Raw genomic sequence first — 13,593 nt, 5'->3', positions numbered from 1 at the left:
TCATTCTTGGTCATATTTTGACCTACACGAGGAAACTGTTTCTATATTGCTACACCGATTTGGTTAAGAAATAACTTTTAAAACAAACAAGAAATAATACTTGAACTTTTAAGTACTGCAAACATATAAATCGTGCGATGTAGCAATTTAAATACAAAGTGACTTAAATAAAGTAATGAATACATTCGAATAAAAATGGTTTAAAACTTAAACTTTAAATTTATGTTTTTTAATATATATAGTTTAATATAGGCACCTACTGTGAGCTACTATTATACAATATGTTGTGAACTATTTCTTCGTGGTATTTTAAAACTGTATTTTTATTGACCGAACAAACAAATCTGCAAACTTAAATCTATTATTTAAATGTTTCTGAACCACTAATGCATCATCCGCATGGGTGTCAATGGCGTCATCAAATTAATATGAATTTTCTATTTATCTAACCCAATTACGGTTGTAGCTCGAATCCCGCCAAATCATTACAAAATTATTTGTTAAGACATTGTATGTATTAAAAATATAAATTTTTCTTCTATAACTGTGTATTCATTTAATCAAGTAATATCATTATAGGTAAATAGATTGTAGACTGATTTTAACATCTCAAAATTCAAATCCCTTAAAACGAAACATATAAAATATTAGTTTAATAACTGATTATTTATTAGTATTATACTACATTACAATATTATATTATTATGATTTAAGATATTAAAAGCGGCTTTATTGTAAATTATACTTTTATGGTTTTAAATTTGGACAATTCAATTTTAAAGCTTCAAACGTCCACATAAGTCAATCATAACCATACATTTTGTTTATCTGTTAATAAATTATATTTACGAAGAACTATGATAAATAATAATAAATTAATAACAATTAGAAAATATACCCGACGATTATTGCTGATAGGTACTTTAAAGTTTATAACATTATAATAACCAGGGTCGCCATTTATGGATGGAGGTTGCACCAGCTCTTTTAAACAAGCCTTTTTAGACCTATACCTAAAATAAAATATAAGCACATGTGTATACCTAAATGTATTAAATCACATATTGAGTCAATATTTTTACAATTTTTTTGTTGATTTAATCAAAACATTTTTAAATGTAGTTCGACAACCAAAAAAAAAAAATTATAACAGATATATTATTATTATAATAAGTACGAGTGTCAGCTTTTTGTTTTATAAATATTTATTCAATTGATTACTTATTATTTAGAAATATAAAAATGTTTTAATTTATTATTTATATTTTATGAAATTATGTACTATGGGCGAAAAAGTAGAAAGTTTGGTTTTGTAGCTACACAACTTGTGATCTATTATGACAATTAGAGAGATACTCATCGGTTTCAGAGATTTGCAATACATATAAAAACATTGTTCTAAGAACGTGTTTGTGTAGGAAATTATTTAGCGTAAGTGAATGATTAATAAAATATTGTAGGAAAAAATTGTATTTTGTTGTTCTATTGGAAATATGTTAACATCTTCAATTTCATATCCTAAAAGAAAAAATTGTTTTGTTCTATATCTATTAGTATTTTGCTTTTGTGTTTATAAGATTATAATAAAATAAAATAGACTTTATACAATAAGCCCGTTGAAATGCACAATCCTATTTAATGTAGTGTTGCGAGATCGTTGAATACAAATTATGATTTAAATTAAAGTCTCCATATTGTGTTGTAGTATCAATTTATTGATATAAATTTATAAACATAAATTTAACATTGTATAATGTACTATGTACATGAAATATTCTATTTTGAAATACACTGTCATGCATATAGGTACACCACAACAATATTATTACAGTATCGGCTGTCCTTCGTCAAACTATAGACATTGACCAACTAAAATATACTGTCGGTACCACAATATTTTACCACTATTATTATCATAAATTTGGCCATGAAATTCTAAACATATTGTTACAATATCAAATTCGCATAATCGTTGTAAATAAAGACATATTTTTTAAACTTGTAAAACGTATAAAATACGATAGAATTATGTAGATTGGCGTGATAATAATAATTTGTCACAACACGAATAGCATTAAATATTTAATTGTATTCTATTCCATTTTGTTGTTTAAAGGGACTTTTATTTTTATTTTTCGAATACTTCTTTAAAATTAACAACACCATTAAACTAAATAACAACGTGGTCATTATACGTATTATACTTGAGTGTAGTTTTATTATTTAACCAAGACCGTTTAAATAAACTATAGTACCCACCAGTCTTCGATTTGGTGCTTGCAGTAAACGGTCTAGCTTTGTTTATAATTATCCACTTGAAACAAACAATACAAGTGTTATACTGTTAATATGTTTGTACAGCTGTATAATTATGTAATATGTATAAATACGAAAAAAAAATTAAATAAATAGTTAGAAGTATACAGTTTGCTTATTTTTAAGTATAGGTATATATTGTTCTTGATGTTTTACTCAATTAATAAGCGGAATTTGAAAAACCTATTTGATTTAAAAGGGTTGAAGTACAGATTCCATTTTTTTCATAGTAATTATTTTTAAATTTTTAATGTAAATGATAAATTTAACTATAATACTTATAAAATTAAATTAAATAGTTTGTATATATTTCTATGCTATATTTCATGAACTCATAATAAGTATAGTGCAAGTTTTTTTTTGTGGTGGACTTAATATTTTATACGTGCAAGAATTTAGCCAGTAAAACTCCCAGTTCCACAGAAGGTACAATATTATGGTTTCTCAATATTAATTTGAAATATAATATAAGTTTGTTTTAATGAACTACTGACAATCCGATAATAATTGTTTTATTTTGTATTATTGTCTTTGTAAATCCTACGTTTATTCCACATCTCTTAAAAGTATTATAAAGAATTAATATTGTAATGACTGAATAATACACAAGTTTGAGTAATTGCATTATTTTTAATAAAATGTACCTTATATAATAAATGATAAAAATACTGACATGTAGTACGTCATGAATATTTTAGTATTAATTGGTTCGTATTATAAAACTAATTATCCAAAGTCAGCTGATAATAAAATTAAGAATGTTAAACATAATGTTTTTCATTTTGATGAAAATGTGTTAAGCATTGACCGAAAATAACTTCAAATTGACATACGTCAGACGTTTAATATTGACGTTTTTGTCTGATACGTGACGACCTTAAGAGATACGTTTGCGAAGATTTAAGGATTACGAGGGATTTAATATCGCATTATATAATATTATTACGATAATACCGATTAACGTTTGTATATGATGAACGAAAAGTATTCAAAAATATTATTGAGAAGAATCAACGGACTGTGACGATATGGACTACATCTTGTTATTTAGATTTTTGTCATGACGTAACACACTTACTACATACACGCGTCAATTATAGTCGAACGCTATAAATAATATACTATTTTGATTCTAAAAACAAATAGAATAAATATAATATTTCAAACGTTCTAAATTAAAATTTTTGTAGCCTTTGATCTATTGACAAATGTAATTATTTTATTTGTAATTTGTATAACTGAATATTATTAGATGGAATATTACCTTATAAAGTTCAATATTGTAACCATTGACCCCTATACTAATGTATTCTAATATTTATGACCAGTAAGTACCTTTTATTTCGCTGTAAACACACAGTACACAAAAAAAAATATATATAATGTAATAACTTAATTCAACTATAATATAATAGTTAACATACAATGAAGCACACACCTTTAAAATATAAAAGTACAACCACGCGTTACATTATACAATTCACAAAAATATAAAACTTTAATTTAATTTAAATTTTTAAAATTTTTATTAATACAAAATAATCAGGACGAATGGATGTGATAGGTTTTTGCTAGTGACAAACGGATTTCATCAGCATGCTTGTTGTTGGTTTCGGGTATGAAAAACAATATGAATAGGTACCCAATAACCGATATGATTGTGTAGCCCAGCCACAAAGCCACAGGCCACTCGTCGACCAGCATGACAAACGTCTTCATCACTACGAACGACAATATCCACGAGTACGAGACTATGCAGGACTGCGCGCGATTTGAATGATCGGCTCCGATCAGCTCGGTAGTAATGAACCATGGTATCGGTCCCAATCCGAGCCTGAAGAATGAGATGTACGTACAGACTATGATTATCGGTAGTATTTTCAAGGAGTTCTCCAACATGCCTGCAAATAGCGTCGAAACATTATATTATATTATATAAGATGAAGAAACTCGTGAGCCACCAAATATATTAATAAATATGGAAGAGCCAAAATGTAAAAAAAAAAATTATATTGTTATACAATACATAAATTCATATTAAAAAAAATTGTTTGTAAAAATGTTACGATAAGACGCGAGCTGCAAAAGTCTATGACGCGAGCCACATGCTATACATAATATTATACTATTTACCATCTACATCGTTTAAGTACACCTAAGTCCACTTCCGTGTGATGATAAATGGTAATAATTAATAAAGATGTTAGGTATAAGATTACACGTTTGTTAAAATCGGCTAGACTATGCGTCGTAAAATTAAAAATGTGTATAGGTATATTATATGATCGTATGAAGTATTATTATTGTAATAGGATTAATATTAAGATGGCATGTTATTTGTGGTCTTGGTTTGGAGTGAGAGAGAGTTAATAAATTGTTATTGATCGTCAGAACTTACAGTTACAACGCGAGTGTTAAGAATAATTACTCACGATCTTCAGTTACAATAAGGACCAGTATATACAAATAAAAATTAAATCATATTGGTATATTAATTCAGTAACAAAATATTAAGTATTATACTAAATTATTATTTCGCTTAATTTTTTTTATGAAATTAAACAATTTTTTATCGCAAATAAAGAAGAATTTTATCTAGTGTGATTTATCGTTTTAATTTCTTAAGTAAAAAAATTATAACGTTAAACTTATTATAAAATAAAACCACAACTGTTAAATTTCCTGGAATTAATAAAAATCAAGTTATTTCATAGGTATTCATATTATACGTCATATTTAAAATATTTTTTAACGCTCGCATCATTTGGCACAAATTATAGTACATAATTTCAACGTGTACAATAGTGATCACAACTTATAGAAATTTAAATATTTTTCTTATTTCTTCATCGCTAACGCATTAAAAATGATTGTGTAACATTCTTTATTTCTATTTTTCAGAAATTCTCAAAAACAAAAATATTAATAGGAGTATAGGTACAACTACGACGACCTTCGTAGATATTATCATCGCGCAAGAACCAGACATTATAAGAGTATTATAATATGCATATGAATAGGTAGTACGAACCTTTGTTCAAGAAATAGAAGTACAGAGTCAACATGGCCAAGCATCCTACCACAACTGAGGACGAGACGAGGAGAAGTTTTCGGCGGCCCACCCGGTCGACGAGGAAGATGGTGATGCCCGAACCGAGCAGCTGGAAAATTCCAGTTATTATCGATGCTGTGTTCGGCGCCACCGACGACCCAGCTATGCTGAACAATTTTGCAGTGTACTGTATAATGGCTCCAGCACCAGACAACCTTTGCGCGGTAGCCAATCCCAATGACAGGACAACCGCCTTCACGAAAGCTCCCCTGAAACAATATAATATATATTATCATAATTTGTCACGGTTGTCCGAGAACGTATTTTAACTAAATCAACCGTACTTTCTTCCAGCGGGTTGCAAGTTCTTTTCGATGGGAAGTGCATCGTCTTCGGTCTGCAATTTTGCGAACTCATCGAATGCCGCAGTAATGTCGAAGTCTTCTCCGTTCAGCCATCTGAATTACGATAATACATGTCATATAAAAATTCTCATCGTTATCCGCGCGCATAATACAGCATTGTACTGCGATCGTTTGAAAACATTTTTGTAGGTACCGGACGGTTATTTCTAATAAGATTTCATACCAAACCGTAGGCTAGTTAAATATCAGTAATAACACTAATAACACTAATAACCTGGCTGTATTTGACGACGATATGAGACCTCAAAACCCACACAATCAAGTATATATTGCCTACATTAAACCCCTAGACAATTGTCTGCGATAGACTCGATAAACCGTAGCCCGAGTGTACTTATTCTTGCATAAAATATATTTTCTTAAAATTTTTCTCGACATTTAATTCAACGAAGTTTTATCGATTATTTAAGACCTTTGATGAATATATAATTTTTAAAAATCTTTTAAGCTGTTGAATTAATAATTTACCGTTTATTATTATTTATTTTTTTTAAGAATTCCTTGTTATAGTTTTGTGTTTTTGGTGCAACAATAAATATCGAATAGTATAAATGAACATATTATATCGTAAACCGAATAAAAATATTAACCCCTAATTTTCCTTTCAAATAATACAGTGGATCATTTTTCAAAATACGATGCATTTAAAGTTAGATTCGTGTTCTATAATAACTATTGAGGCCTGTTTTTAACTGTAAAAAAATACTTTAAATAACAAAAAATACGTAATACTTAATACTTTTTATACTTTTTTTTTATTATTATTTTTAATAATATTGTGATCAAAGCGTCGTCAAACTACTTTATAGGCATTACGAAAAAAGAAAAACAAATGCGGTAATTTCCGCAGCATGCCAAAACGTACCTCCTATACCCACGAAACCCAAACACTGTCTCTACACTTTCACCGCAAGTCACACACACCCCTCACAAGTGACCCGCTATAATTATAATAAGGGTGTTCATACATGAGGGCCGATTTGGCGTCCACGTAGCGGCCGCGGCTGTACAGGTACAAAGGCGATTCGGGCATGCGCCAGAAAAGGACGCAGAACACAATCGGAAAGATGGCGCAAGTGAACGCGAACGCGTAAAGGCCCAGCAAGGAGCTAGCCACGTACGAGTACAGGATTCCCACGCACAGCATGAAGTCGAGGAACACGCCACCGCGGCCGCGGCACACGTCCGGCGCCACGTCGCAGCTGTAAAGCGGCACCGCCACCGTGACTGCTCCAAGCGACAATCCGCACAAGAAACGACCCACTAGAATCATATACACCTGCGACCGAATCATATTATTAGAAAATATTATGTTAAATTAATGAAACAGTTATGCATAATATTGTGTAGAACCTTTGAACGCATCAAAGAGGAAATCACATACTCGTTTTACTGCAGTTAGCGGTTAACGTGAATAAAACGTATGGGGAGACTCGACTTTTGTGTATAACCTCACTGAGTAAATTTGTGAATTCGACTACATAATGAGTAATTTTTTCTAAAAATTAATACAAATTTTTATTTTTCAGTGTTATAATTATTAGGGAGATGCCGTCTCAAAGTTTCCCTAAGACGGTACGCCGTGAGTCGTATATGAAAATACGTGAGAAATCATAACAATGTGAATTAAATTGACAGGAAACAACGCGTCTCTTTATTGTTGTTAAAAAATGTAATAAAATTATTATTGTTATTATAAATTATTGTTGTAGTAAAATGTAATAAAATGGCAAATTATTATTATTATTATTGTTGCCATAACAGATTCTGCATCATTTCATTATATACTTACGTTATCCACGAAGAACATGATGAACAGCCATCCGACTGTCATAGGAATCGCAAGCGACAGAAGAAACTTCTTGCGTCCGAAGGTTCGCGATAACCCGCCGGCCGGGAGAGCGCCCAAGAGGGCGCCGATCAGGTATATGGATACGACCCACGACGATTGCTCCATGGTTTCCATCATGAACATCTTTTCGCCGACGGTTTCGGGATGTTCCGGAGCCGTCCAGCCACCGACCACGGTTCCCGAAGCAAATGACATCACGGAAGCTTTTGACAATAACAAAAAAAAACTTCACTTAAGCATCGAAGACGAATAAGTGTATAATGTATATTATGTATAAAATTGTACACATAATACTGTAGAGTTTAATATTATGATACATTAGTAGGTATATAACAGTATGTATAATGTATATATTATTACAATACTAAAACCTCAAACATTATTACAATAAATTATCCATTATTGTGTCGATGCACTGAACATTTTTAATATTATATTCTAGTACTCTACTATACAAATACAAAATATAAATGATTACTTTTCTAGTTGTTCAAAATTTAATTTTTAAATAAATTCCAATGATCAGTATAAAATTACAATTAATGATATCTGATATAGTCAGGTCCGGATTGGTAAGGATCGACTGTTCAAAATCTGGGCTAGCTACGAGTGTTTGGTCGTCATTATATTTCATATGGTAATAATAAATTAGTAGGAAATATTTTAATCCAATTATTAAACCATACAATAGCTATAGCTAGCTGTAATCAAAGATAGGAATCCTAAAACTATAGGAGGGCTGATACCTTTCTATATGACTATATCCTTCGCTGTCTATAATCGTGATATCTGAAAAAAATGAGTATTTATATGTATGCTAAAGAAACACATTTTTAGCTGTGAAAAAATTAGTTTAGTTCCTAGTTAAAAATAAAATGAAAGAGGTATCAGGTATGAGTAGACGACCATCTTTCATATTGGACTATAGTTGATAACGAGGTTGATAAGCATACTCGTATCTTTTGAATTGCAAAGAAATTAAAAATTAAAAACGAAATTTATTTAGCGTTCCATATTATTTAAATAAATACGTTCATCATAATAACGAATGATGTAATAATATTAACCGATAAAATGTGTAATAAAATAAGCATCTTACGAGTTTTAGACGGTCTATCAAACAAAACTCAAAAGATTAGTGAATATTAAAACAGAGCACTAATAATAAAGAATCGTTACGACCATACAATAAGCCCTAAATCTTAATAACGATGAAAAATACGTCACAAATTTACAAGTTAAAGGTCATCACATAAGCTATACTTTACGATCGTTACAGTGTTATAAATTATAATAATATGATAATGATAACCTTACCGAGAAAACTCGCCAATAGAGAACGCCGGACCGAGATTTTTTTTGATGAGAGCAATGGCCGTTTTTCCATTTCGCCACTGTACGACGATTCGGACAACATGGTTTACTGCTGTAGGTATCTTTCTCTTTGAATTTAATTTACTAGAACAATGAAATAATAATAATTATGATAGCTTAATATATTGCACTTACATAGAATAGATGAATCACTAAAACGTTTTATTTTTGTTTTAAACAGGCGTATTATTTATTCACAATAATTTAAGCATATAATATAATTCTTATACTTTAAATATTATTTAAAATTTTTAAAAAACAATCGTTCGTGTGAGCATTAAATTTATTTGATAATTTTTCCTTTATAATTTCTCTGGTAAAAATTAAAATATTTATATTGTTATAGGTACTACTTATCAAAAAAAAGTGCGTATTAGTAAAATTATTATATTTTTTAGTCGTAAGTCAAAAATATTTATCAAGCTTTATAAATCATACCTATATAAATTATAATCTGTAGGTAAAAATCCTATAAACAACTTGTACCTACGTAAACTTAAAAGTTTGTAATATATCTATTATATACATAGTATAATAGTATATCATTAGTATAAATACATTAATAAAATTAATACATAAAAAATACAAATAAGGTAGTTTAATTAAAATATAATACAAATATATTAACTATCAAATATTTAGTGTTGATAAGGTATATGGCTATTATTGATTTAAACATTATTGATCACATTATTGATTTGATAGTACAGTGAATAAAGTCTGAAGCAAAGTAAACTGTTAACATTAGTATGATTTTAATAAAATATTAAACAACATTATCATTAAAAATTTAAAATATATGTAATTGAATATATGCTATGTATAGAAATTAGAAATACAATGATTTTAAATTAAATTAGTTTTAATGTAATATAATGCAATATAACATAATAATATTAGTTTATCAACACATTTTTTAACCCATTTCAGATTTACTAATAAAATAAATAATTTATACTTTGTTAAATAATTATTAATAAACATATTGATATTATAAGCTGATGGTAAATAGAAAAAAAGTCTGAACTACCTACTTACAATATTGTTAACTCTGAAAAAGTCTTAATTTACTAAATACCTAAATTTTATAAATTATCAGTGTTTATAGGATCTATATTAATTTAAAATAATTTTTGATTAACTATATTAGTATACTGAATATTTACAAATAAAAGTATAAAATTATTATTATTAATTTTTGAAATAATTTAAACATTTGGATAATTTTTGGCTTCTCTTTATGAGTATTTCTAGCAAATTATGGTTAATAGTGTACAAAAAAGCACAAAAAACATTAAAAAAAAATGTTATCCCTATTTCAAAATAATTACCCTTTCCATTTCATTATGAATAACAATCAATTGTTATATTTTTTGGAATTAACTAGTTATCAGCAATATTAAAAATTATGTTAGTAAGAATATTACAGATAAATAGTTGCGGACATTGATCCAAAAAAGTAATAATCTTAAAATATATAGGTATTCGGACTTTTTTCCATATTTATAATAAAAGTAAAATTACACACGTAATGATTGAAAGTTTAATACCTACTTCAAATTTGTTAACAGTACTCTCAAAATAAATTTTTGCTATAAATAAATTGTCTAACTGTCTAATACTTAGAACTTGCAGTATAGTTGAACAGTTACACAATTATTGACATATAATTATGTAGTATAAATCTAATGAAAAAAACTAAAATAAAGAATTTGCGTTACCCTAAAAATATAGTTTTCTAATTGTTTGTACAATATTGTGCAATACTTACTACGTGTATAGTTAGTTGCATAATTATATTTTCGTATGTACACTTATGGTATAAGCTTAACGAGAAAAAAACTAGAATGATGAATTTATATATCATTAATCATAATGATAAACATTTATTATCGTTATTTTGGTTAAAATTAACCTTCCACTAGTCGTTAATGAGAAATAAAAATTAATTAAATTCTTCATATTGAACAATTAATTATCTACAGTTATGACTTATGTTACCAAAATTATTTATTTTTAAATAAATAAAAGCAAAGTATCACTTAATTTTAATTTGTTTTAACAAGTATAGTACTTATTTAACTTATATATATTTTACGTCAAACGTTTTATTGTACCATATATTATATATCTAATTATTAAAAATACATATTTATGTCTTATTTGTAATTAAAAATATTGGGTATTTATTCATTATGTTATGTGTAATATGTGTATTGTGTAACTAAAAACAATAAATACCAGTTACTAAAAAGAACACTGAATACCATAGATAATAATGGCAGGTAATATATCGTATTATTTAGGTTCAATTAAGCATGTTACGAACAATTTAGTAATGTATACAGACTCGTTAGACAACAAAATGTAACCAATTTATTATATTTCATATAGGTAGGTACCTATTGTAAATAATAGTATAAGTATCGACTTTCATTTAAGTCACAACAATTTATAAATCTTACTCTATTAAAAGAAAAAGGTATCACTTTTCACTGTCTATAATATTATATTATGTAATATTACAAATGCACAGTTCAATAAACATTAGGTACTATGCAAACGTAAGACATATTTTGTGCACTTAAAAAAATAGCGCAATATCTACCTTTATCCTTTATACTATGCAGAAATTAGGTAGGTTATAATACTATACGAGATACTTCCAAACGTGAAGAACAAGAAATTATTAATGTTGAAGCATGTGACTGCGATGTATAATATAATATTTTGAACAACTTTAAATACTATTCTGGACGTCTTTTTACTCACAATACAACAAGAATCGTGTTCACGGTGCAAAATTCACGAGACAAAATGCACAGCGGCGGTAAGTTCATGAACTGCAATTCGACGTCATCTCCGTCCGACGAATTCGTTTGTATCTACGGTAAAGACGATTTTTTCAGGATATTCAGCAACCGTCTTTGCAGATGGACTGCTTGCACATAACCTACAAACATTCTTTATTATTCTTGATAATAGTTGCGTGACGGCATTGCATATAATAACATAGGTGGTACTCCGGCCGGCAGTTACGATTACGATTTACAGCCATGGAAACCGGTTTAGACGCACGATTTGATGAGACGCATTCGGCCCCGAGTGAAAGGTATATAGGGCCGGAGTAGGCGCAGAGTTGTTAGTCCGGACACTGACATGAAAAGTGAATTAATATTCTTCAATATTGATGAAAACATTGCCGACAATTACGTAATAGTATGTCCGGAAAATACGATTTTCAACAGATATTAACTTTTCCGTGGCGTCTATACTATAGATACCTACCACATGACTAATATTAGTATACCTGATTTATGCATTCGTCTTTACGACGATTTGCCAATTAACAAGTGATAAAATAATCATATTTATGTCTAAAATGTTTGTACGTTTTTAGTTATAAAGAAAATAATGTCTACTGTCGGTTTACCATCTTACGGTCTTGGCGTATTTAGACAAGCTTATTTCTTAAACGAGATTTTCCTTTTTCTTAAAAAATTGTAAAGTAGGCGATCCTGCAGTGTTACTGCGCGACAAAACTCATAATCGACGTCTCGATGAATCTGTATTTAAAATAAATTTCTGATAGACGGTTATGTTTTTTGAAATAAAAATACTATTTAGGTACTGCTATTATTTCTATGTTTTAGTCAATTTGTGTTTACAAATTATATGTACAACGATTATTATACGATAAAAATATTTTAGGAAGTTCTAATTAGTAATTAAATGTTTTCACTTACCAATTAAAATTTATTAAAACGATAATATTATATCATTCTTGTGCATCATGATAAATTCATGATAAACTAAAACAAAACAGAATAAAGCGAAAAACTGTATGTGTAATATAATATTAGGTACAAAGGAAAACTAAACTAAATTGCTTGAACTAGTACGAATATACAACAGAACAATAATTTCAATCATCCATTATAGCTCTCTATAATAGTTAGTAGCTATTGGCATATTTTGAGATAACAGTTTTAATGATAACATAATAATATAGAAGTGATATTATTTTGAACATAATATACAACATTATTGGGAAGATACACAGACAAAATCGATTATTCCATAAAATAAGTAGGTACGATAATGGAAATAAATTCTTTGGATTCATTATGGAATACAAAAGCAGAAGTAAACATAAATACACATTTTCTTATCGTTATTGATATTTTATTGTAATAATTGTTTTTAAATGTGTTCTTGTGTAGATTAAATTCTTTTTAAACTGCAAGTCGAAATAATTAGAAGTAAAAAATAAAATCGGTAGGTTATATTATGTTGACGTAAGTAGTAAATTAATTAGAAATTATTAGTTGTTATCACTTAGGGTACGTGTATTTTAATTTTTAAATAATGAAATATATAATATCAACTAATAAATTAAGTAATTTAAATATTTATGAATTATGATTGTCTATACAGAAGTTCTACCTAACATTGGAAACATATATTGCCTGTAAATTGAGCTCAAAACGAGCCAGTCTTGTAACAAAAAGAAACTATTACCTGGTAAAGGTTTTAATTTTTTTAATAGCCTTTTCGCAAACAGTTTAATTTTA

The 13,593-nt window shown here is 28.3% G+C and overlaps 1 protein-coding gene across 3 annotated transcripts; it reads right to left on the bottom strand.

Annotated features, from left to right (window-relative positions):
* Positions 1 to 3,701: 3,701 nt before the first annotated feature.
* On the bottom strand, positions 3,702 to 12,910 carry LOC114128767 (facilitated trehalose transporter Tret1-like). Of its 3 annotated transcripts, none has more exons than XM_050200367.1 (8): positions 12,766 to 12,910; positions 11,792 to 11,972; positions 8,963 to 9,103; positions 7,586 to 7,848; positions 6,762 to 7,072; positions 5,713 to 5,826; positions 5,348 to 5,637; positions 3,702 to 4,217 (listed from the first exon to the last, which is right to left on the bottom strand). In XM_050200367.1, the coding sequence occupies exons 3-8, from the start codon at positions 9,060 to 9,062 to the stop codon at positions 3,859 to 3,861; spliced, it is 1,437 nt and encodes a 478-aa protein (XP_050056324.1). In that variant the 5' UTR covers positions 9,063 to 9,103; positions 11,792 to 11,972; positions 12,766 to 12,910; the 3' UTR covers positions 3,702 to 3,858. The 3 variants fall into 3 exon arrangements, with proteins under 3 accessions (XP_050056324.1, XP_050056323.1, XP_050056325.1); XM_050200366.1 differs by lacking the exon at positions 12,766 to 12,910 and adding an exon at positions 12,032 to 12,050; XM_050200368.1 differs by lacking the exons at positions 11,792 to 11,972; positions 12,766 to 12,910 and adding an exon at positions 11,628 to 11,775.
* Between the last annotated feature and the right edge of the window lie 683 nt (positions 12,911 to 13,593).

Source organism: Aphis gossypii, chromosome 2 (genome assembly GCF_020184175.1).
Source record: "Aphis gossypii isolate Hap1 chromosome 2, ASM2018417v2, whole genome shotgun sequence".
Classification (NCBI taxonomy): Eukaryota; Metazoa; Arthropoda; class Insecta; order Hemiptera; family Aphididae; genus Aphis; species Aphis gossypii.
This window is presented reverse-complemented; position numbering and strand designations above follow the sequence as displayed.

What these genes read in the sequence shown, in the direction of transcription:
- LOC114128767 (XM_050200367.1), bottom strand. Translation starts at nt 9,062, where the DNA reads ATGTTGTCCGAATCGTCGTACAGTGGCGAAATGGAAAAACGGCCATTG. An exon ending in TCATGTTCTTCGTGGATAAC is followed by an intron (nt 7,073 to 7,585) that starts GTAAGTATATAA and finishes ATTCGGTCGCAG; the next exon opens with GTGTATATGATTCTAGTGGG. An exon ending in CTTCTATTTCTTGAACAAAG is followed by an intron (nt 4,218 to 5,347) that starts GTTCGTACTACC and finishes CGCTATTTGCAG; the next exon opens with GCATGTTGGAGAACTCCTTG.